The sequence below is a fragment of the Erpetoichthys calabaricus genome, chromosome 1, assembly GCF_900747795.2.
Source record: "Erpetoichthys calabaricus chromosome 1, fErpCal1.3, whole genome shotgun sequence".
Classification (NCBI taxonomy): domain Eukaryota; kingdom Metazoa; phylum Chordata; class Cladistia; order Polypteriformes; family Polypteridae; genus Erpetoichthys; species Erpetoichthys calabaricus.
Window position 1 is genome coordinate 336850207 of NC_041394.2, and position 26329 is coordinate 336876535.

Sequence of the window (26329 nt, forward strand, 5' to 3'; positions counted from 1 at the left end):
CAGGAACAACGATTAAGTGTGTTTTAGGTCTGAGAAGGCTCTCTCACAGGCGTCTGTCCAGACAACACTACGATTCTTTCTGCCCTTTATCAAGTCAGTGAGGGAAGGTGGCCTGATGTGCAAAATTGGGAATGAACTGCCTGTAATATCCCACAAGTCCGAGGAGGGCACGAACCTGCCTTTGTGTTTCGGAATGGGAATACGCAAGCACCTCCCCCTCCTTGTCCATTTGAGGCTTGAGCAAACCATTCCCCATGGAATATCCCTGGTAATGTCTTTCCGACATACCCAGCTTGCACTTCTTAGGGTTAGCCATCAGCCCCTTAAGCCACAAACTGTCAAGCACCACCCAAAGGCAGATGAGATGCGATTCTCAGTCATTACTGAAAATGACCACATCATCAGGATAGGCACCTGTGGGGACGCAGGATCTGGTCCATCATTCGCTGAAAGGTCAATGGTGCACCATGGAGACAAAAAGGGAGCACTGTAAATTCAAACTCCTCGTTCGGAGTGGCGAACGCGGTGTTTTCACAAGTAGACTCCTCCAGGGGGACCAGCCAATAACCCTTTGTGAGGTCTAGGGTGGAGATATATGAAGCTTGCCCGAGCTTTTCCAACAGCTTCTCCACACGTGGCATTGGATATGTATCAAACTTGGAAATCTTATTCAAATGCTTAAAATCAATACAGAACTGAATCGAGCCATCTGGCTTTAAGACAAGTACGATTGGGCTTCGCCATTCACTTTTGCTCAGCTGAATAACGGCTGATTGGATCATCAGGCAGACTTCCTCATGTTTTGCTTTCCTTGTTGCCTCCTGCTCACACTGCTGCTGATCCACCACAACAGAGGACAATCTGGTAATCTTCTCTTGCAGTGAAAACAACTCTGTCGACAAACCTCCCACCACAGGGGGTCTCGTGAGTACCGTCCATTCTTCCTGAGAAATGTCCAACACCCCGCACGGTTGGTGGCCAAATAATAGTTTGAAAGGGCTCCTCCCAAGGGACGGTTGTGGGGGATTCCCAGACAGCAAGCAGGAAGAAAGGCACTACCGTATCCCAGCAGGTTGAATCGTCCTGGGCCACCCACCAAATCATCTGTTTTAGGGTTTTATTAAACTGTTAAGTCAGGCCATTCATCTGCGATTGACAAACCATTACTTCTGAAACTTTTGCATAGCTGCTTCATGATGCGAGACATAAAAGGGTGTGCCCTGATCAGTGAAAATTTCAGGAGGTATACTGATATGTGTGAACATAAAAGTACTTTTGCAGTAGTCTGGGTGTCCACCCACCGTAGCACGGCTACTTCTGGGTATCTCAATTAACATGAGCACATACTGAAAGCCACTTTTACTCCTGGGAAGCGGGCTAACAATATCTAATCCTACCCTCTCAAAGGGGACATCTAAAATAGGCATCGGTACAAGGGGTGCCCTGGCTAGTCTGTGAGCAGAAACAATTTGACAGTCAGAACAGACCTTACAAAATTGGTCCACTTCCTGGCCCATATTCATCCAATAAAAGCGTTTTGAAATGCGTTCCCTCGTCTTTTCTGCACCAAGGTGACCCCTCAAACGTGACTGTGAGTAATTTGTAAAACCTTCTCCCTGTGCTCACTTGGTACTACCAACTGCTCGATACTTCCATCACCCATACAATCAGAAATCACCCAATACAGAAAACCATCTTTAACACTAGAATTACCAGAGCCAATAAAAAAACTCGTAAATCCGGCCCACCTTAAATCCTTTCACACCTCTCCGTCAGCGTCTTTTGTCTTCTAAATGTGTCAATAAGCCCAAGCAGCCTGCTATACCATCCCCAAACCCTGGGAATAACTGTAGGTGTGAGTGGTGTTTTGAGACAATGGAACTGGACATTCTCTGATCTGGAGGGATAAAAGCTGACACACAAACGCTGGTGAATCTGCCGCCTTCGTTTATCATCGTCACTTGAATTTTTTTTTATTCAGTTTTATTGAGTGTTCCTGTTCACGCTGAATTAGTTTGCACCTTATGGTCCATGATGTCAAAACCGCACTGACAAATAAACAGACATAGGTATATATGATATTTAGAATAACTCATTTTATGGCCTTTTATGACCTGTATGGCACATTTCGGAAAACATTGTGGCATTGATGCAACATTATTCATATTCATTTGCACACCTTCTTGTGCTAGTAATCAGTGACCGTGTTTTTTTGTTTTTTTTTCGATCTTGCCAGTGTCCACTTTTGGGTGCATTGGGGTGTTTCTTCTGTACTCCAGGACATGCAGAGGAAAGAATAGTACAGAGAGGTCAGATCCACGCTATAGGCAATCATCAGATTCAAATGTTAACAGTTCACACGCACACGCAAGGACCGTCCTTTCTACGTTTACAACGTGTAACTGTTGCAATGTACACACTTCTCTTTGTGCTATGTTACTATTACACTGAAGGCTGGGGGGAGCGGCGGTCTTGGAACAGAAGCTTGTCGATGCTGCATCCTCTTTTGCTTTATCCATCGCCTTTTCCTGTAAGAAGTGACGATGAAGCAACTCTGCAAGGTGAGCCATGAACACTCTTCTTTTTTCAGTGGACCCCGTACATGCCTTGCACAGCACCATGTGTGTTGATTACCGCCAAGTCAAGAGTATTATACCACAAGCAACCGCCCACCTGCGTGCTCCTGCCGCACTGAATAAGCTCATGCCTTTTGGTGCACGATGTCAACGCAGCACCGGGCAAAAAAGAAAGAGACAATTATATGTGACATTTTGAAGAAATCATTTTATGACCTGAATAGTAGCAATCCGAAAACATTGTTGCACTAATGCAATATTATTTGAAAACGAACAGCGTCAGATCAGCTGTAAATGTATGGTATTTTTTTCAGTTTTATTCTCTGTCACGTTCACACTCTCCCTCCCCAATCTCCCATCTTCTGATGTGACTCTAACAGCGCCAGTATAAATTCACACCAGAACTGATGCTGTTCGTTTTCAAATATTGGCTGCCACAGTGTTTTCCGAAATGTGCTATACAGGTCATAAAATGAATAATTCCAAATATCATATATACCTATGTCTCTTTTTTTCGTCAGTGCGGCTTTGACATCATGGACCATAAGGTGCATACTAATTCAGGTGAGCAGGAACACTCAATAAAACTGAATAAAAAAAAAATAAATCAAGTGACGGTGAGATACGAAGAAGGCAGATTCACCAGCGTTTGTGTGTCAGCTTTTATCCATCCAGATCAGAGAATTTCCAGTTCCATTGTGTCAAAACACCACTCACATCTACAGTTATTCCAAGTTTCAAATAAAAACTTAACAGTGTCAGATCCCTGGGGTGGGGGTGGTAGTATGTATCGTGATCGTGATGGAGAGAATAAAAGTGAAAAAAAAATGCTAACTTTTACAAGTGCTATAAATTTACACCAACTGTTACAAACACAAATCAAATGTATGTTTTTATTGTATAATATTAACAATAAGAGCAGCTCACTATTCAAAACGGTAAATTTGCCGGGGAGCTGGTTTCGAACTTGCAACCTTCGGATTATAAGTTGGCAGCTCTAACCACAGCATCACGGAAGCTGTCGTAATGTACTTGCGCCTTTTGTGAAAGTGTTTATTTGATATTTGGCCATCAGCCTTCACACATTATACAGTTCATGTCTACATTTTGTTATTTATTACTAAAACATGAAAAACATTTCTGTTTTCAAAACACGCATCAAATTATTTCCCCTTACAATTCTGGGTAGCTCACTCCCAGATAATCAATCAAGGCAGGAACTGGGAGAACTTCTTGCCTCTTCTGAGGTGGGGGGTGGGGGGGGGGGGGGGGGGGTGGTAGGGTTTGGGGATGGTATAGCAGGCTGCTTGGGCTTATCGACACATTTACAAGACAAAAGACGCTGACGGAGAGGTGCCAAGGGATTTAAGGTGGCCCTGATTTACAAGTTTTTTTCGTTGGCTCTGGTAATTTTAGTGTTAAGTAAAAATTGTGGTGTTTTAAAATTCAGGCCCTCTCTCTCCAGATTATTAGTCATTTGCAACGTGGGCTTGTTTGAATGCAAAATCCAAATTGTTGTAGCGAGCAAACTCCACCTGGATTGCCATCTCTGCTTACCCTGTGTCCGATGCAGAATCGCACTCACCCCCCAAACCCAGCCCGCTATTTCATTTTTGTCCGTGTCCATATTGAGTGTCCGGTCTGGGGAAGCTGTTGGGGTGTGTGACGGCATGGAAAAGTTTGGGTGTTCACTTGAGGATTTGTCTACCACTTCACTGGACAACTCTGGTTCAATTTCAAACCCGGTTCCTTAACTGACATTGTCTGCGGTGAGCCCCTCTCTATCCACTATGGGGTTAGGCGCACTGCAGGTGGCCAAGACCTGTGGGAAGAGGGCATTCCTTTTTCCTATTAGGAGTGGCCAGAGTGAAGTGTCTGATATGGCAGTCCAAACCTTCAAGTTCTTCCCTTTAAATTTCAGAGGGAGTAATATAGTCTTGTGTGTTTTAATATCCCCATGGATGCAGTGGATGTTAACTTTGTCTGTGGTCTTATAAGGGGTCTGCTGGAGCAAGTCACGGCGGACTATGCAGAGGATGCTACCAGAGTCGAAAATTGCTGAGAATTCCTGTCTGGCCAATGTAATAGAGACCTTAAAATTGTCCTCCTTTAACATCTTGGGGGAAACTTGCGAACCGCATACCTGTGCCAGACCGATATCCATTGTTTGTGCAGGTGGGAGGTAGCACTCACGAGCCAGAGGTTGCTGTATTTATTGGAATCCATTGCTGCAAGGACCCCACTTCTGGTACCATGTGACGTGTGAATCCCTGTCTTGCACCCTAAAACACGAGGCTGAATCTCAGTCCCTTAGCAAAACCAGCTTTATTCAGCTTGAAACAGGAACAGCACAGTTATTTATTGAGACGTGATCTGCCACTCTCCTATACACAGATATAGTCAGGCAGGGTCATGGCAAGGTTAGTGGCCAAGTAATACCATTCCCTGCATTTATAACGTTCCCTGCATCGCCCATCGACAGCAGGCTCTTATAGCGTGACCGCGATCGGCTCGGATTTGCTTCCTTGGCAAGCTGCTGCAGTGCTGTTAGCCTGCAGTTGGCCCAGCAATGGATAAGTTCTCTTCCACACACTCTGCGATTGCGCTTCAGGATGCTCTTTGGTGTGTTGTCCCATTGGGGGGAGTCCCAAGAGAGTTTAGAAACCTCACTATTTATAATAATATGCATCAGTACCCCGGCGATTGGCTCTTGGAAAGTGGGTGGAGTCAAAAGACATGCCGCTGACAGGGGCTACCGCTTACGAGCCTCAGAATGTCTAAGGCTGTTTCTTCTGCAGCTGGATTCTGTTGGTATGTCCTTCCTTGGCAGTGAACAGTTGTTTGTTGCTTAACGTCTTATCATTTTGCTAACCCTAGCGAATCTGCCCCCTCTGTGAGTCCCCTTGTCTCATGTGTGATGTAAGAGACGCGTGTCTTTTTCTGTCAGCTGTCTTACCTAAATGTGTCTTGTTTCTGTACATTTGAATTAAAGCAGAAATAATTAAATAAACTTAACAGATCACCGTGACATATTTTAAACTTTGGTTTAATGGTAGTGACCCACAACTTCAACAGTTTTTCTTCCATTCTCTTCTCGAGTCATTGGTAAGTCATCAACATTTTGTAAAAATCATCTTTTCTTTGACAATTAGGATTGCTGGAAAACCAAAGGGTTAAGCAGAGAAAAAAATCTGTCACCGACAAAAGAGGAGTTATAGGGATTTGGGGGTAGTTTTTTTTTTTTTTAAATTTGGTTTGATTTTTGTTTTGAAATACTTTGTTAATCCCTGAGAGGAAATTGTCATTTCACATGACTGTTCGGTATCGTAGTGCAGGGTCAGCCATTGTACTGTGTCCCTGGAGCAGTTTTCCGCTTCAGAGCCCATTGGGCTAGGGTCCTTTCAAGCAGAATATTTTAACGTTAAATGTCAGATCATTTTAGATATTTCCTAATCATACACTTTGTATTTCTACAGGTTTCATAAAGAGTGGCAGCTGTTTATCTTCATTGGCTCAGACTTCTCTACAGTGCAGACCACAACAGCCACCACATGATGAAAATATGAAGAAATCAACATGTGCATCAGAGAGTTTGAGATCAGCTTTTTTGGAGGATAACTCTCTGCTTGGTGATGTAATTGACGTTCAATTACAGGCATTCAATGCAAATTCATCAACTTCATGTGTCTGCCAAGAGCAGAAAGAACAATTTAAAAGTGAATCGGAATGCAAGCAGAGTCAAAATAGACAAAAGCCATATAGCTGTTCTGAATGTGGGAAACATTTCTCACTAAAGAGCAGCCTAAAGAAACACATGCGAATTCACACTGGAGAAAGGCCATATTCTTGTACCACATGTGACAAGCGATTCTCCACCAGTGGGAATCTTCAGATCCACACAAGAATCCACACTGGAGAAAAGCCATATTGCTGTTCAGACTGTGGCAAACAATTCTATGATAGGAGCCATCTTCGGGCCCATATAAAAATTCACATTGGAGAGAAACATTATTGCTGTTCTGAATGTGGTAAACGATTCTTGCACAGCAACAGTTTTCGGACTCACATGAGAATTCACACAGGTGAGAAGCCATTTTGTTGTTCTGAATGTGGGAAAAGATTCTCCTCCAGCGAGCTTCTTAAGACCCATACAAGAATTCACACCGGAGAGAAGCCTTATTGTTGCTCTGAATGTGGGAAACGGTTCGCTGATAGAAGCAGTCTTCGGAGACACATGAAAATTCACACTGGAAAGAGGCCTCATTCTTGTTCTGAATGTGGCAAAGGATTCATTAACAAGAGTCAACTTCAGAGCCACACAAGAGTTCATACTGGCGAGAAGCCATATTATTGTTCTGAATGTGGCAAAGGATTCTTGTACAGGAATCAGCTTCAGAGCCACTCAAGAATTCATACTGGAGAGAAGCCATTTTGTTGTTCTGAATGTGGCAAAGGATTTTCAGCAAGCAGCAGTCTGCAGAAACACATGAGCATTCACACTGGACAGAAACCATATCACTGTTCTGAATGTAACAAGCAATTCACCGACAGGAGCCGTCTTCAAATACATACAAGAATACACACTGGTGAGAAACCATTTCATTGTTCTGAATGTGGGAAACAATTTTTTGCCAATTGCAATTTACAAGTACACTCAAAAATTCACATTGGAGAGAGGCCATATGGCTGTTCAGAATGTGGCAAGCGATTTTTGTACAAGAGGCATCTTCAGATCCACGTAAGAACACACACAGGAGAGAAGCCATATTCCTGCTCTGAATGTGGTAAGCGGTTCTCCACCAACAGCAGTCTTCGTTGTCATATAAGAATTCACACAGGAGAGAAGCCTTATTCTTGTTCTGAATGTGGCAGGAGATTCTCTGATAAAAGTAGTCTTCGAAGTCATTTAAGAATACACACAAGGGAGCAGGAAAAAAAAGATAAAGAGATGGTACAAGTTGTTGCTTTTATGGTTTAATTACAAAAACTAATTTTTAGAGTTCTGTCCAGACTCTCCCATTTTTGTCTCCAGACCAGAGGATCTTTTTTCTTGGGCTCTCAGATTCCTTTTAAATGCTTTTCAGCAAACTCTCAGCTTGCTGTTATTAGGCACCTTATAGATGGAGTACTGCTGAGGTGGTCATCCTTCTGACAGGTTCTGCTATCTTAGTACAGGACTTGTGAAGCTCTGGTAGAGTGACCACTAGGTTCTTGGTTACCTACATAACCACATTACACAGTTTATCCAGGTGGTCAGCTGTAGAAATGATTCTGGTGGTTCCAAACTTCTTCCATTTGACAATGATCGGGGTCACTGTGCTCCTAGGGTCACTCAAAACGTGAGAAATGGTGCTATCCCCTTACTCTGACTTGTGTGTCACCATAGTTTGATCATGCGGGTCTACAGAGAGGTCCTTGAACTTCATGGTTGGTTTTTGTGCTGCCGTGTTGTGTAATGTGTGGGACTTTCTCTATACAGGTGTACGCCTTTTCTAAATGACATCCTGTCAATTCAGTTTGCCACAGGCGCACTCTGGTCAAGTTCTAGATGCGTTTCAAGGATGAGCACAATTTGAAGGGAAAGAGCCAAGGTCCTGAGAGCTTATACAAGTGAGGAGTTTCACTTTTTAATTTTTAATAAATCTGCTAACATTTCTGAAAACCTGCTTTCACTCTGTAATTATGGGTTATTGAGTGTAGATTGATGGACAAAAGGTGGGATATGAAAACATTTTAAAGTGAAATCTACAATGCAATCAAGTGTGCAAAAAGAGAGAGGGTCTCAGTACTTAATATATCGTTCCACCATGTATGTATAGATACAATAGTTTATTTTTGTTTAGCCCAAAGTTAAACGAGGAGGGCCATAATTAGGTTTTAACAGGCCCTAAGTTTTGACAGCCCCCAACCTTAACTATCTAAGAAGACAAGACACAAAAAAAAAAACCTTGTAGGCAAAAAGTGGTAGAAATGTCAGGAAAGGCAGTTCAGAGAGTGAGACCCTTTTCCAGGTAGGTTATGTGTGCAGTGGGTGTCAAAAAATGGGGTAAATACAATGCACAGAACAGAACACAAGTAATCCTCAATGCAATATAATAGTAATATTACAAATAAAGAGCAAAGTGTAAGAGTAGCTGACATCCGGTAATGTGATTCCAATTTGTTTAGAGTCCTGGAGACCTCAGCCAACAAGCTGGCCGGCCCGCCACTGACTCAGCTGTGGAATGGCCAGTAGGTGGGAGGCAATCTGATGGAAGGACCCCTCTACCCGACAATTCCTTTGCTCCTCCATCAGAGATGACTTTACCCTTAGGTAGGCAAAACAACTTGGCAGGTGGGCCGTGGCACCAAGTGCCAGATTTGAGTACTGAGAAGAAAAACCAAATAGGTGAGGGTTAGTAACAAATTCTCTCATGTTACTTATGTTTTAGTGCTAATGACTAACAACAGAGATGCAGTCTGTACAGTTAATCAGCAGCTCTAGTCAGGGTGTGCTAAACTGAAGTAGTGAGTCTTCAGCCGGGATTTAAAAGCTGAGACCGAAGGGGCATCTCTTATAGTAGCAGGCAGACCATTCCACAGTTTAGGGGCCCTGTAACTAAAAGCTCGACCTCCCACTGTTATTTTATTAATCCTTGGAACCATAAGCAGACCGGCATCTTGAGATCTTAATGTGCGCTCAGGTTTGTAAGTCATGATAAGTTCAGACAAGTAAGCCGGACCTCGGCCATTTAGTGCTTTATATGTTAAAAGGAGGATTTTGAAATCTGCTCTAAACGTAACTGGGGGCCAGTGTAAGGATTTAAGAACTGGAGTTATGTTTGTATTTTCTTGTTTTTGTAATAAATGTATAGATTGATAGATAAAGCTTCCACTCTGTTAAGCATTTTCAGCAGTAATGTTTACATTGTGCTGTCTACTGCGATTTATTGTGTACTGCATGTGGTATCAAGGTGAATGGCATCTTTTGTGCCAACAGATGGCCTGTTGCAGTCATTAGCCCTGCTGTTGAGACTTCCTTACCAGCTGTCCTGTAACTGAAGCAACAGATAAACTGACCCTATGGCTAATAAAAGAATGTTTCTATTATAATAAAAAAAATTCCTGGGACGAGACGTGACTTTCTCAGAGAGACACTAGACGAGACTTTGTGCCAAGAGATTTAACCAGGCCTGGGGCCAGAAATAAAAGACAAAGAGTAGATGACAAAGTAGAACGTCGTAAAGAATTCAAAAACATTGGCACGATACACATGCAGAGCAAGTTAGAGATAATGGAAGTAGGAAAATTCAAAAGTCTCAAATAAAATGATAGTAAAGATCACATTACTGCAAACAAACAGAAAACAATTACTCTGTGAAGTAACGGAACAGCGAAAAGAGATCAAATGTATTGTTTTACTTTACACTTTAAGTCGCAGACTTGTAGAGCGTCTAATTCGTGTTGCCATCAGGGAAAAGTAGTGTTTCTTCCCAATGAAGAGGTGTATCCACAAGAATTAAAAGATTTGTTGTTTGGTGAAAGTGAAATCCACATACGCGAGCAGCATGAACGCAAAGTGGCTGGCGTGTAGCACGGGCCCCGGTGGGTTGGCGAGTGAAACGAGCAGGGTGCAAAGCCCCCTAATAAATAATAAAAGTGGGAAATGAAGAATCGGAGGTTGTACTAATCTGTTTGAGTTAAATAAATATTCTGGTGATCTGCTCTCAATAGTGTAGTGAAATAAGAGGAGGAATAAATTATATAATTGAAAAACTCATTCCATTAACAGCTAAAATTGGGGGGGGCGGGGGCCACACTGACCTCCCTGGACCCTAGTTTGAGACCCCTGCAGTCAGGTCATCTGCTACTGTGTGACAGTCCGTGGGCTTCACTGGGATTAGTGCTTCCTCTAGCCACCATTTTTTTTTTTTTTTTTTTTTTGGTACCATTCTTGTATGCTTAAAATTTCCTTTACTAAGTTATAATGTAGGGCAGGGGTCCCCAACCACAGGTCCGCGACCCACTACCGGTCCGCAGCCGTCTGACAGCCGGACCGCGAGAGAACTGCCGGCAACGGAGACTCACTCCGACTTTTCAGAACGCTTGGCGGGCGGGGCTTTGTACCGGCGCAGAGAGAGGAGAGAGACCGAGGTGAGAGAGTATTACAACAAAGTATTTTTATGGTCCCGACAGTTTCCCCATATGACACGAGTCTATAGAAATCGCGTTACTACGAAGTACATTCAGCAGATGCTTTCATTACAACGAAGTGACCTTGAAATGCTTGAACGAATCATCCACAGAGCAGTTAGATCTGTGGTCGCAGCTCAGTTGTACACGTTTGCACAATGATCCCCAAACAGAAACATTGTAAAAAAAATTCTTTCTTCGAACTTTCCTCGTACTGTTTTTTTTTTCTTCTGTTTTTATTGTCTGTGGTTTTCAGTGATACCTTTTGCTTATTGCTTGTCAACATTTGAAAAACATCCATTGGAATTTAACTCATTGTCGCCCTCCTATAGAAACGGCAGACACGAAAAAAAACGATAACAGTGTTAATGTTTGTGATGTGCAATCTGTAGTAATGGCAAATGCAAAGCATATGTCTTTGTTATATGCAAAAAAGAAGAAAAATCTCGCGTTGCAAACGTATACGAACTGCTTAATAACTTAATAATAATAGAAATGTTATGTAATTTGTGTATAAAACTGACCCCACTCCCCACCCCGACCGGTCTGTGGAAAAATTTGCATCTAATAAAGTGGTCCTTGCTGTCAAAAAGGTTGGGGACCACTGGTGTAGGGTGTAAGTGCCATCTGTTGGAATGAAAATGTAGCATATTATATGAATAAACATGACAGATCACCTTGGCATGGGTGTTAAGAATGATGCCTTTGAGTCAGCGTCTAGCGTGTGACGTTGTCGCTATCAGGGACTGCGTTTCCACTTTGCTGAATTCATGAATTAGGTGATGTTTGTCACTTAAAATTACGCACAATACCACAAAGTCCATGATTTATTGTGGACTGAGCCAGCTAGTTGTGTTCATTATAATGTTAGGTTATCCTGCCCTCTCAATGTTATATAAAATACTAAGGACAAATACCCCGGCAGAGTAAATGGAAATCTAGGAGCTCACCATTTGCTGAGAAACACAGAAGATAGTTAGGCCACTCCGTTCTCGTTTTGTGTGATGTCCAAGGATATTGAAACCAAACCTAGGATTGCTGTTAGCCAAAAGATACCAACACTGCAGCCAGCTGCGGAGTTAAAAAACAGACATCCATCCACAAATCATGGATAGAGTCACATTGCTGTTCTGGAAGTCAGAACTGATACATATGCCGAAGAAGTGCCACTCTGCACTATATGTACGGCTGGCATGTACAATCATTTTAAAGTAGCCAAAAGAATTTACAAACATCTGGATCACAAATCCATATGGGTGGTAACACTGAATGAGGGTAAAGACGTTCACTCGACACCATTACTGTTGAAATACTCCTGGAGTGTCACAAAGGCAGCACCCTGAGTGTGTCATAGACTGAGTGTCAAAAAGCATTTGTTTGGGCAGGGAGGAGAACCCAAATGCATTCTGGGACTTCTCTAAGGCGGTTCAGGGAGGACAACCCAAATGCATGCTGGGACGTCTCTGAGGCAGTCCAGGGAGGAGAACCCAAATGCATGCTGGGACGTCTCTGAGGTGGTCCAGGGAGGAGAACCCAAATGCATGCTGGGACTTCTCTGAGGTGGTCCAGGGAGGAGAACCCAAATGCATGCTGGGACATTTCTGAGGCAGTCCAGGGAGGAGAACCCAAGTGGATGCTGGGACTTCTCTGAGGCGGTCCAGGGAGGAGAACCCAAATGGATGCTGGGACTCCTCTGAGGTGGTCCAGTGAGGAGAACCCAAATGCATGCTGGGACGTTTCTGAGGCAGTCCTGGGCGGAGAACCCAAATGGATGCTGGGACTTCTCTGAGGTGGTCCAGGGAGGAGAATCCAAATGGATGCTGGGACTCCTGAGGTGGTCCACGGAGGAGAACCCAAATGGATGCTGGGACTCCTCTGAGGCGGTCCAGGGAGGAGAACCCAAATGCATGCTGTTTCTTCTGCGAGGCAGTCTTTCTGTTAAACTCCTGCTGTTTGGGCCGGTGAAGGCTGTGTGTAGACCTCATCCGGGTTCATCTAAGTTTTTGCAGCAGCATTCCTTCAGTTAAACAAGTTGTGCTTTAGATAGATAGATAGATAGATAGATTAGATAGATAGATAGATAGATAGATAGATAGATAGATAGATAGATAGATACATTATTAATCCCGATGGGAAATGAGGACATCCACCAGTGGAAATGAAGAACTGAGCCAGGAAACAGAGGATCATTGGACTTCAATTAAATACCAAGTGGTGTTACTGAGTCAGATATATGGACACACAGACGAGGTGTTGTGATAGCTGGCCTGTTAGTCCACTGTGTGCACTGGACGACTGGCATGGCCTCGTCTCGCTTGTCACAGTTTGTGTGTTCCTCTAGTCGTTCACTACATTTACAGGACCTCAAATCCATGCCTGTGTCAAGTTCACTCAGACTTAGTGAGGGCCTAAACTATGGTGAGCTCTAGAGGCTCTTTGAGGCAAATGGCAAACATTGAACTGTTAAGATGCACAGCAGTTCTGTGTGGAGTGGGAGAAGGTTTGCTCTGTTTGAATTTTAAAATGCAAGTAAAACTGTAACAGATGAACACAATTCTGAACCGGTGAGTGAGGCCCCTACCCTGTTTGTGTTGTGCCAACATCTTGGACTGAATACCCAGTCATAGCCTTCATCTTATTCAGCACACTTCCTCACGATGAAGACTGCATAAGGATTCCTACTGTGGAGAATTTTGGTCACCACAGCCTACCTGGCTGGCATTAAACCAACCAAAGGGCACGGACATAATACCAAGTAACCTCCTCAGAATATAGTCACCTGGTATATGAGGATGGATACACGAACACACGGGTTCAGCAGCCAAAACCTTTGTGATCTTCATGAGATAATAAACTGCTGAAGGATCATCACAGTGGCATTTGAGCCCACTAAGGGGACCAACACGATCTTCTGCAGTGTGTGTGTGTGTGTGTGTGTGTGTGTCTGGGTCACATGAGCTCTGAACTTGAATCTCTCAGAGTCGTGAATCACAAAAGGGTTTTGAGCAGTTTGTGGCCCGCTGCGGGCAAGGTAAGGGGGCTTGTCATCACCAAAGAATAGTGTATGGGGGGATTCTCCAAGAGGTAAGGGACAATACAATACAATTTACTTTTGTATAACCTAAAATCACACAAGGAGTGCCGCAATGGGATCTAACAGGCCCTGTCTTTTGACAGCCCCCCAGCCTTGACTCTCGAAGACAGGGGTGTCGAACTCCAGGCCTGGAGGGCCGACAGTGGCTGCAGGTTTTCATTCTAACTCTTTTCTTAATCAGTGACCAGTTTTCACTCCTAATTAACTCCTTTTTCCCTTCATTTTAATAGCCCTGTTTATAAGGATTCAGTCCTCTGAATTGATTCTTTTCTTCATTAAATGACAGCCAAACAGAAATGAGACGTGAAATGAGCTGACAGATGACCAGCTAAATTGGGATCTTCAAACTCCAACCAATCTTTTAATGAGAAACCAATTCTTGCTGTTAATTAAACCCGTTATTTAATTCCGTGCCTTGTTGCTGCTCTCATTCTGCCACAGCAGACATTTCCAAAACTGCTGATTTTTCTGTTTCTTCTAAGAACACCATCACAATGTTTTGGTGACCTGAGAGTTCAGTCTTAGTGAGGCCTTCACCTTTCTTCATTTTCAGATATTTGGTGATGGGTATAGGTGAGCAGCTTGTTTTGTGTCTCACTATTATTTGTCTGCTAATTAAGGAAAAAGAAACAACAAAGGGGCCCGAGTCAAGTTAATTAAAATTAAAGCAAAAGAAGTTAATTAACTAATTAGCAGCAAAAACTGGTCATTAATTAAGAAGATGGTTAGAATGAAAACCTGCAGCCACTGCGGCCCTCCAGGACTGGAATTTGACACCCGTGTGCTCGAAGAAGACAAGAAAAAAAAACCCATTTGGGTTTGGAAGAAATCGCGGGAAAGGCAATTTGAAGAGGGACCCCTTTTCAGGTAGGTTAGGTGTGCAGTGGGTGTCAATAAAAAGGGATCAATACACGACAACAATTGCCAGTGACGCTCCAAGAGGGATGGATCCAGTAGGTGATGCTCCACGGTGATTCGGGGCCACTATGACACAAACAAGACCGAACTGGGTAGTGGGGGGAAAAAAATAACCACTGCACTAAAGTATTCGCCTGCAAAACCAGAAATATTTGGATGCAAATGAGGGGAAAGGTACAAAGAAGGAAAACAAATCACTAAAAACATCTGCAGAACAAAAGTGTGGGCACCTGGTAAAGCCAACGCTAGAAATGAACTGCTTGGTGGTGTGGCTGTAGTGGGATTACTCAGACAGAAACAGATTACCATTCTTGAAATGCAAATAGAGAATTACTACTTGTGTATCAATTGAATGAACAGAATACGACACATCCTGAAATTGAAAAGTAGGAAAGAAAGAAAGAAAGAAAGAAAGAAAGAAAGAAAGAAAGAAAGAAAGAAAGAGCGAGCAGTGCAGGCTTACTTTTTGTCATCAGCACCAAAACACACACATCAATGAAGAAAGAGTAAAGAAACCGCGTCTTAACTTTCAAAACGGCTCTCGAAAAAAGTCCCCACCAAAAAAGCGCAAGCCACGCAGTGAAGTCAGCGGCAACATGGGGGGCAAACAATGGGAACTGCCAAGGGGGTCTCTGGACGGTTTATACATTGAGTTTTTCATTTGTAAGTCTCTTTGAATAAATTTATCTGCTAAAAGAATAAATTGAAATGAATAAAATGAGTGGGCATGCATTTGGATGTTTTAAGTTTTCCAAAATTTCAGTAATAAAGAATTTTGATTTCATAAAAAAGCATCTTTATTAGATAAGAAACTGTAGTAATCCTCTCTCTCTCTCATATTACGCATTCTGATTCAACTAGACAAAGAGCCCGTTTCGACAACGTAAGATGAAACGGGCACGAGTGGAATAGTAATAAGTATAAGCACCACAAACCTGATATAGGTGTATTGAATGAATGCGTAATTAGGCCTTGAGCTGTAGTCGAAATCGCCTTTCAGGCCTCTAGAGCTTTAATCGAAGTCGCCTTTCTCTTTGAATTTTCGCGGCCGTAAATCCGCCGCCTGCCGCGATGTCGGTCTCGTAAGGTTTTTCGGGCAGCTGCGCATTTGGCTTCGGACAGACGTGAGTGAGGAGGCTGGTGAATTATGTAGATATATATATAATATACTAGACAAACATGTATGTGTGTGTATATACTGTGTTGTTATAGTTCACCTGGATGTGCTCCAGGTGCTTCCCTGATGATCTTCCTGCAGCACTTCCTGCAATCCAAGGCTCCGGGATTGTCCAAGCGCCCCCTAGTGGTGGCCATGGTCCCAAGCTCCAGTCCCATCACCCCGATGCAAACTAGGGTGCTGCCCTCTTGTGTCCTGGAGAAGGTATTGCCTCCCTCCCGGTCCTGCCACTCTCCAGGCATCCCGTTGGGGCAAGGTCCCCAGTCGTCTGCCACAATATATGTATGTGTATATATATATATATATATATATATATATATATAAGCAGCTGGAGATCCACAAATGGAGAAAAAATGAATCACGTATCATAAAGTAGTTTTTATTCCTGAGCTTTCAAGGAGCCTTCATCAGAGGACAATGCTTAGACATACAAGAATCAAAGGCAACATATAGCACAATTAGGTTTTTTTTGGGGGGGGGGGGGGGGTTACAGGTCGTAACGTTTTATTTATTACGAATATGTTCTTCTTAAGTTTGCATATGCTAGGTTTATGTCCAAATGTCTGTTAATGGCGTTTTTGTCTGATAACCAAGATTCGGCCAGCTCTCTGGCACTTTTGGTAGTGGCCTTAAATTTTACGTGTACATTGTCCCAGTTAAACGTATGTCCTGTTGATTTTGTATGTGTATAGATCTGTGATCACGAGTCCTTCCTTCTGATGGCGTTGAGATGTTCCTGTATGCGAGTTGCAATTCTTTTGGATGTTTGTCCTGTGTATACCGCTGGGCAAGAACTGCATGGAATGCTATAAACTGCATTTCATGTTTTTAGTATTAAAGAGGACCGTGTGCAGATTGTTCGTGGGTTTGTGTGCCATTCTGATGCCTTATTTGGATAGGATGTGTGCTACACCTTCAGACACACCGTGTTGATATATACAGAAGGCGCGTGCACGTGTGTTACTTTTCACGCTGATCGGGATTTATGTAGCGGAAGAACGTGGAAGTTTGCGTACATACAGATTCCTGCATCTGGATTTTTCTGTGCATACGCACATTCCTGCTTTTGTGCTTACGCCATGTTATAGTGTGAGTTCTAGGCACGGTGTTATACATGAGGCCCCTGGACAGAGCCTGCTAGGAGATCTTCTGACACTATGTGTGTGTGTGTGTGTGTGTGTGTGTGTGTGTGTATCTATCAGTATTACAGGAATTATTTTACATAATTACTGACTATAGAGACATTAGCCCTTTTACCTACAAGAAGAATAGGAATGTTGAGGTTACAGTTGCCACCTCTGTCACGTAAACCCTAAATATTTGACTCAGGAGTGTCTGTCTCAGTTTCTTGCTGCCATAATGCCTAGCTTCTGAAATATTTACATTTGTAAACTGCCTAAGTCAGCCTTAAAGCTTGTGTAGGGAATACTCAACATTGGGGTTTCTGTTGTTGAAAAGAAAAAATCTTAATCCCGTAATCGCTCTACCTGTTAGAGCCATGGTGCCCAATCTTTTTACATTCAAGGACTACTTTTCACACCTACTGTACATATAAGTTGCGGACCACCAGCTTATATGTAAAATTGCAATGCCTTAAAGTCTTAATTTTTTTCTTTAAATATATTAAAGGTTCTTACATTTTTTAATCAGATGATCCAAATTGGAAAATTAGTGCCATATTGGGAATCAAGAAAAGGATTATTAACATAACGAGAACAGAGCCAGACATACTGTAGACCAGTGCTTCCCAAACTCAGTCCTGGGGATCCCCTGTGACTGCAGGTTTTTGTTCCAAACAAATCAGTGATAATAATCGATAACAATTCTTCTTCTTCTTCCAATTCTTCTTCTTCTTCTTCTTCTTCTTCTTCTTCTTCTTCTTCTTCTTCTTCTTCTTCTTCTTCTTCTTCTTCCGGCCACTCCTGTTAGGGGTTGCCACAGTGGATCATCTTCTTCCATATCTTTCTGTCCTCTGCATCTTGCTCTGTTACACCCATCACCTGCATGTCCCCTCTCACCACATCCATAAACCTTTGCTTAGGCCTTCCTCTTTTCCTCTAACCTGGCAGCTCTATCCTTAGCATCCTACTCCCAATACAGTGATCCCTCGCTATATCGCGCTTCGCTTTTCTCGGCTTCACTCCATCGCGGATTTTATATGTAAGCATATTTAAATATATATCACAGATTTTTTGCTGGTTCGCAGATTTCTGCGGACAATGGGTCTTTTAATTTCTGGTACATGCTTCCTCAGTTGGTTTGCCCAGTTGATTTCATACAAGGGACGCTATTGGAAGATGGCTGAGAAGCTACCCGGCTTACTTTTCTCTGTCTCTCTTGCGCTGACTTTCTCTGATCCTGACGTATGGGGATTGAGCAGGGGGGCTGTTCGCACACCTAGACGATACGGATGCTCGTCTAAAAATGCTGAAAGATTATCTTCACGTTGCTATCTTTTGTGCAGCTGCTTCCTGAAACGACATGCTGCACGGTGCTTCGCATACTTAAAAGTTCGAAGGGCACGTATTGATTTTTGACTTTGTTTTTCTCTGTCTCTCTCTCTCTCCCTGCTCCTGACAGAGGGGGTGTGAGCTGCCGCCTTCAACAGCTTTGTACCGGCGATGCTTAGCATACATAAAAGCCAAACAGCCCTATTGAATTTTTTGCTTTCCTCTCTCTCCTGATGCGCACTCCTTTGAAGAGGAAGATATGTTTGCATTCTTTTAATTGTGAGACAGAACTGTCATCTCTGTCTTGTCATGGAGCACAGTTTAAACTTTTGAAAAAGAGACAAATGTTTGTTTGCAGTGTTTGAATAACGTTCCTGTCTCTCTACAACCTCCTGTGTTTCTGTGCAAATCTATGACCCAAGCATGACAATATAAAAATAACCATATAAACATATGGTTTCTACTTCGCGGATTTTCTTATTTCGCGGGTGGCTCTGGAACGCAACCCCCGCGATGGAGGAGGGATTACTGTATACTCAGCATCTCTCCTCTGCACATGTCCAAACCAATGCAATCTCACCTCTCTGACTTTATCTCCCAACCGTCCAATCTGAGCTGACCCTCTAATGTCCTCATTTAATTAGCTGGTCTTTTTTATTCTTCTCTTATGTGAATTTCCCATCGGGATTAATAAAGTATCTATCTATCTATCTATCATCTTATTCTGCATTCAGAAAAACACAACAGTATGGTTTTTACATTTATAAGACATTTAGGAATATTTCTATTTTTTTTTCTAAAGCTATAAATGCTTGACTCTCTTGTGTTGTATTCCTATTGTTTTCCCTTTTTCCTGTGTAGTTTGCTCCTTTCATTTAACCCTAATTAGTGATAATTAACAACCAGCAGAGCAGACACACGGGATGATGAAAGCAGTAATGACCAGTGTTGGACCCCCTAATTCATAAAATAATGAATTAAATAAAGACAACACCTGGAAAAGGTGTTAGGACTAAGTTTCCTGTTTTTTGTACCAAAGCTAGATCATAAAATTAATGAGGACATTGTTCTTTACTTTTTTGGAAAACAAGATGTATGTGGCAAAGTTCACACATCTCCTAAAATAAAAATAAGAATGAAAAATATACATTCAAAAAGTCACGTACATCCTAAACAAACAGGACTATCAATCAAGTTGTGGTCATCTAAGGTATCAACATCTGCCGTGTCCTGTTAGCAACTGAGTGTAACCAATCATGTTAAAGGTTTTCTGAATATGTAATGAATTCCTTTTAAAGAATAGTGACCTAATGAATGGACTGTATAAATAGAGCACAGAGGACACTTGTTCTTTGTAGCATGTGACTAACATGTGGCTAACATGGAGTACACTTGTTACCTCTTCGGAGATTTAGATAAAGAATAACAATTGACGCCTTCTCCTGCCTCTGTTTTATTGCTTAAATTGGGGCATTCCAGTCAGGGGGTGTCTGAATTCATAATTTTCTTCCACACTGGCCGTCAGATCTTACTTTTATTCTTTGTTAATTAGTATTGGCTAATTTTATTTTTTATATTTTTTTCTTTTTTTCTCATTCTTCATCCTGTAAAGCACTTTGAGCTACATCATTTGTATGAAAACGTGCTTTATAAATAAATAAATGTTGTTGTTGTTGCTGTTGTTTCCACTTTGCATTATACTGAGAGCTCCAGTCTGGGGCCTTATGTTATTGTCTGATGTTCTCACAGCTCTCAATAGTCCAACAAACATGTCCTTCACTCTACCAGCAGATTGAGAACCACTTTAAAACAACAATATGAGAAGAGCAATAAACTTACTGCACAACTTCAATGCACCTCTCTGTTACCGAGTTATGTTGTAATGGTGAACACACGGTGTGGCACCAAACCAGTTGTCCTTTGCTGCTGAAAGAGCATTTATCATACAACCCTGACACCAACACTGGACTTCTGCATGGGTTAAAGTGGGCTGCAGGGCCCCCACCATTCACCAAGATGTATGGAAGCTATTAATTTTTTTGTTTTTCAAAAAATATTCCTGCCTTTAGCGTGGAAGATTTAGTCCGGTAGCCCCCTAGTCGCACATACACATTCATCCCCAGAGTCCACAGGTCTCCAGTGAGCTGCAGGTGGTGATGGAGGGAGGCTGTTGGCCAGCAGGAGAGCTGAATGTGGGCTGTCAGCATAGAAAGTGCTACTACACACTCATTGACGACACATCACAAACATCAGCACAATCCTGATGTGGGTCATGACCAACAGTTTAAGAAACGCAGCTATAGTCATAAGGCCATTTATTGGCTATCATATATAATCACTAAAACCTCATGAAAGGTCGAGAAATCAAAGCACTTAAAGGCACATCACTTACACAGCCGTGGGCCACTCGACAATGCACTGCGGACCTGACCACAAGATAGGAACCACTGTGTTAGAGCCGTGCGGATAGGCTGAAGGCTGTTATTTTATTGATTTTTTAAATTTTTTTTGCTGCTACAGTCCTTAACCTATTTAGATATTCAAATTGGGGAAGATTGTATGGTAGCTGTAATGAACTTGTGGCAAACTGACATTTTGGGGTTAGTGCTGCTGACATAGTAATCTTCAATGATTGACATGGGAAAGGCGCCATATTAATAAAATGTATTATTATTCTTATTAAAGGAGTGTCTGCTGTAGATAACATTCCATCTGATTGTAATGCTGCCACAAATCCTTAAGTTGAGGGTATTCAAATTAGAATATAGTTTATGCAAACCCATATTTGGATTATTACCACATTTGGGTTAGTGTTTCTAACACAGCAATGAAAACTTTGATTCTGATTAGAGAAGTGTCTGTCGATGACACTCAACCCCAATGAAGGGCCTGTTGGTGCTCTTATGCCTACAGGAAGGAAGAGTATATAAAGGTTAGTTTTATTAAAGTAGCGATGTAAGTCTCAAATGTCTCACCCATCTTCTTAGTAGAAGATCTTCTGTAAATCACAATCTACCCCAGTTTTATGCTGCCACAACTCTTAGCTTTTGAGATAATAGAAATCACCAGTCTCACCCACTATGTAAAGAACAGCCATGTTTAAGCTGTTCTGAAACATCTCCAAAGAAAAAGCAACAAAAATCTGATTTGTCTTAGTTTTGTACAATATAGTGTTCCACGCTCTTAGTCCGTTCCATTCCAGGTAGCTTGTTTGGTAGTAAATGAAGAGCTGTCCTTTGAATGCTGGGTACATTGGCAGTATTGCCGCCGTTCGGGACTTTTATTTTGATACACTGCTATTCACTTACGACCGGAAGTTGCACGCTTCTGCTACTTCTCTCAGTTATGCACAAGCAGACGTGCGTAAAGACACGAGGTCACTGGAAAATATCGATATTTCTAGGCAAAAGTTTTGTTTTCCCTTTCTTCATCACACTCCAGTCCGTCGGTAATGCACCTCGAGTTGATTTGCCAACCGCTGTTTAATAAAAAAGAAGATGATAAAGAACAGTAAAGACACAAGGTAAGTACTTGCAGGACATAAGACAGCTGGACAAATGGGAACAAAGGAAATCCTCGAGTGAGGTGCGAGGGGAATCGGGTGCTGGCTGTGAGATTCCCTTCTAAGGGGGAAAACTTTCAGAGAACTTCTCTCGCTAACGTGACAGAAAGCGTCTCGGTGGGGTGGATAGGGAGAGAGCGCTGGCGAAGGAGACGAACGTGTTGTGATCGCCACCGGTGAGAGGCCGCCAGAATAGGCCCGTACGTAATATAATGGAGGAAGGAGTGAAAACCGAGCGAGACACGAGGATGCAGGCTCTACTAGCGACAAAGAGACAGGGGACGAGAAAGAGGATTTTGTAGTTAATTATAAGGCGATTGATGAAGGGAGAAGGTTAGGAGATTTTAGTCCGCTGAAATTGGCGTCGTGGGCTAAAAGTATGACGGGGGATGATGAAGAAGTTAAAAAATTGGTGAGCGCCCGTTTAATGATTTTTATAAAAAAAAAATGGTAACAGTACGAAGAAGCATTAACTTTGTCTAGTTTAGGACAAATATTGTTTGAGGCGTATGTGCCTGGAAGAGGTTTGGCGAGCAGCAGATGTAAATATTAAACAAATAATAAGAGCGTTTATAAAATACAAAACTTAGTAGACAGATTGCGTATTAATATTAGAAGGGAGGTAAATTCCGACAAAGTCCATTGTGTTTTCTTTTAAGGGGATTTTACTCAGTAAAGTGAAATCGGGGTACGAGATGTTTCCAGTTAGTTTATATACCACAATCGGTTAGATGTTTTAAATGTCACAGATTTGGACGTACAGCCGGAATTTGTAAAGATGTGCAAAGTGTGGCGTTGATCATAAGTTGGAAGAATGAAAAGAACTGATTTTTAAATGTTGAAATTATTATCAAGGAGCCAAAAAAAGAATTAAAGTACAATTAAAAGCATCATATACAGAAGCGTAATGGCTTAACTCGAGAAAGTATCGCTGTGGGGAAAAAAGGTGCCACCTGTAATAATGGAAGATGGTTCTGAACAAATAAACACTGCAACAGGAGAGCTACTTGATGGTTGACATTAAACAAGAAACTGTAATAGTAGGTAAACTACCATTTTAGCTTTAATTCTGGATGTTAAAAATTGTGTGACACAGACTGGGAAAATCTGAGAAAAGGAAAATTATTATACAATATAGTACAATTTATTTTTGTATAGCCCAAAATCACACAAGAAGTGCCACAATGGGCTTTAACAGGCCCTGCCTTTCTAACAGCCCCCCAGCCTTGACTCTCTAAGAAGACATGAAAAACTCCCCAAAAAACCCTTTAAAGGAAAAAATGGAAGAAACCTTGGGAAAGGCAGTTCAAAGAGAGACCCCTGTCCAGGTAGATTGGGCATGCAGTGGGTGTCACAAAGAAAGGGGTCAGTACAATACAGTACACAGAACAAAACACAAGTAATCCTCAATACAATATAATAGTGCAATAGAAATACTACAAGTACAGAGAAGAATTCAACAGTAGATGATATCACATAATACGATTTGGATTTGTTCAGAGTCCTGGAGACCTCAGCCATTGTTCCTTTAGGGGGCAATATAGCTCCCTAGTTGGAATAAGTTCTTTTGTAATTGCTGCGTTTTAAGTAACTGAAAACTATATAGATATGATATTAAAAGGCAATATCCCTCCCATAGTGAAACGGTAGTAAAAGTCACATAAGAAAAAATAACGGCTTTCTTTACTGACGATTTACGCGGCATTACAGACGGGAAACCATAATAGCAAGACAATACCAAGGTGGGATCTTGATCTTTACAGTCTGCCATCTTTCGTTGCTGTACTGGAAGGCTTTTCAGGACGGATGACGATATCACCCATCCGTCCGTCGGCTTCAAAGTATCTGGCTGCTGTCCCAAGTCATCATATACTGTCTTCTCCACATGTAGGCCCTTACGTCGGCAAATAGTCCATTTCCAAACAAGGAAAGAAGATTTTGTGCTGACAGAGGACAGATGTATACTATTCTGTCTTTAGGCTGACTACACATTCCTCCATTTGTCTTTTGTCTATCTTGTCCTATGCTTGGCCACACCTGTACATGTGAGTGGATTTCTAAAAAAATAATAATTTTTGTACAGAAAACAGTGACATTAAAATTATATTCTTATTACAGCCATCAAGGTGCTTTCCTCCTATTGGCCATTCCAGAGCTGAGTATGTGTATATATATATATTTTATATATATATATATATATATATATATATATATATATATATATATATTCACGGCATTCGTAGTCTGTGTCACAATCTGATTGTATGGGTGGTTACCTACCAGGTAACGCTTGTGGTTGGCCAGCAATCTGCTAACATCCGCCACGGTGCCCTCAGTTTGTGAAGAGCAGATCATAGAATGGTTGAAATAGTTTACTGTCAAATAAATGCAAAGAGTACGCGACACGTGTTTTGCCCTCATTCTGGGCTCATCAGGTGTACACACTCCACTGCACTCCCTCGGGAATCGAACCTCGGACGTCAGCGCCAGAGGCGATGCCCCTAACGTTGCGCCACAGCGTGTGGTTCGTTTATTTGACAGCATGTAGATCGGGGTAATTACATTCACGGCATTCGTAGTCTGTGTCACAATCTGATTGTATGGGTGGTTACCTACCAGGTAACGCTTGTGGTTGGCCAGCAATCTGCTAACATCCGCCACGGTGCAGTGGAGTGTGTACACCTGATGAGCCCAGAATGAGGGCGAAACACGTGTCGCGTACTCTTTGCATTTATTTGACAGTAAACTATTTCAACCACATATACTGTATATATATATATATATATATATATATATATATATAATGTAATATGTGTGTGTGTATTCATGAAAGTATAAGGAAATGAGAAATTTAAATTTGATGTAATTCATTTACAGATCCTGAGTCAAAACTGATAACATGCATGCAAGGTCTGAAGAAATCAATTTAGTAATAGTCAGTAAAAAAAACTGAGTGCAAAATTTGGCCTAGGCAAACAGAGTTGGCAAGGTCAATAAAACTGTGTAATAATAATAATAATAATTATTATTATTATTATTGTTATTATTATTATAATAATAAAAATCAGGCCTACAAAGAGTAGACTGGAACTCAAACTACAGACATATGATACTAAGGCCAAGAACAAACAAATGCCAGTTTTCAGGGAATTCAGTAATAAAACAAAAAGACCAGAATTGAGTGCAATGCGATCATTTAGAGGCATAAATAGAAAGCCTACAAAAAAAATAAAAATAGCTGAGCCTATCAAGCTCACCTGAACTAAGCTAAAACAAAGTGAGTGACAAAGAGAACAAACTCCATGCCACAGCAGTTAGCTCAGCCCTTCAATCGGCGCTGAAGCTGTCGGCCCCATTAGCTGCACTCCTGTCTAACTGGGAGGCCCCACCCCCTCGGGGGTCAAACTAAAGAGAAGAAGCAAACGAAAATACAATTAAGAAACAAACAACATTACAAGAGTGGCACGGTGTTACAGTGATAGTGCTGCTCCCTCACAATTTCCTCCTGCTGTTAGGCGACACTGAATTGGCTCTTGTGTGTGTGTGTGTGTGTGTGTTTGCAATGTGATGGTTTGATGTGCCGAGTTCAGTTCCAGTTCCTGTTTTGTGCCCTCTGCTTGCTGGGATAGGCTTCAGCCCCCACAGCCCTGGTTTGGATTATTTAGGTTAGAAAATGATATGACATGACAAAGTTATATAATGATTAAAAAGGTGTAAATATAATGAAAAAACAGTTGGGATAGCAGAAGAGTGTAAATTAAATAAAGGATCATATTTACAAAGACGAAAAAGAGACAATAATAAGCTGAACTAATACCGGAGAAGAACTGTAATGTAGAAAGTAATCATCTGCTGCAGAGGGTCCGGCTCTCCTGGACACTCAATATCAGCATCATATGGTGAATGTGTTCAGGACTCTGTAGTACACACTGGGTGAGGATTCAAACCTGTTCATGATAATAGTGGTGCCCTTCATCCTTTCCAGTATGCTAAAATGTTGTGTTACATTATTTATTTTAGAATACATTCAAATAAAATTAATCAGACTGAAACACTGCATTACTTTATATTTAGAAAATCGGCTATAATTAGATGTACGCTCACCCTCTGTGCTCTCTGATCGGAGTCAAAAACATAAAACATGTCCGAGTATCGTGATTTGTGATTTATGTAGCAAAGAACCGAGAGCTTACATCTTTCCTTATAAAACGGTGAGAAAGAGTTCACAGTGTTTACAGACCCTCGGACACTGACGTCAGTGAGGCAGGCGAGGTTTTGAACGAACGCAACAGAAACTCAAAAACAAGTAGAGGAGACGTGAAACGAAGAGTTGGATACAACATGTTATGTGAGATGTTTATTTGAGGCTCAGATACTCGT

General features: G+C 41.9%; 2 protein-coding genes across 4 annotated transcripts in view; both read left to right on the plus strand.

The window, feature by feature from the left end:
• LOC114668157 (zinc finger protein 585A-like) overlaps window positions 1–9674 on the plus strand; it is a 64888-nt gene extending 55214 nt beyond the window's left edge. The window contains exon 4 of the mRNA XM_051927876.1: window positions 6368–9674. Coding sequence (XP_051783836.1) covers window positions 6368–7554 — 1187 coding nt within the window. The 3' untranslated portion in view covers window positions 7555–9674. The remainder of the gene's footprint in view (window positions 1–6367) is intronic.
• Window positions 1–26329, plus strand: part of LOC114667133 (gastrula zinc finger protein XlCGF26.1-like) — a 61841-nt gene that overhangs the window by 20391 nt on the left and 15121 nt on the right. The window contains exon 1 of one of the 3 annotated variants that reach the window (XM_051925534.1): window positions 21717–21763. The exons of 1 other annotated variant lie outside the window; for it this stretch is intronic. The gene's annotated coding sequence lies outside the window, so the exon portion shown is untranslated. Of the gene's footprint in view, window positions 1–21716; window positions 21764–21785; window positions 21911–26329 lie in introns of those variants that run through there. One more of the 3 variants, XM_028822292.2, reaches the window with a different exon arrangement.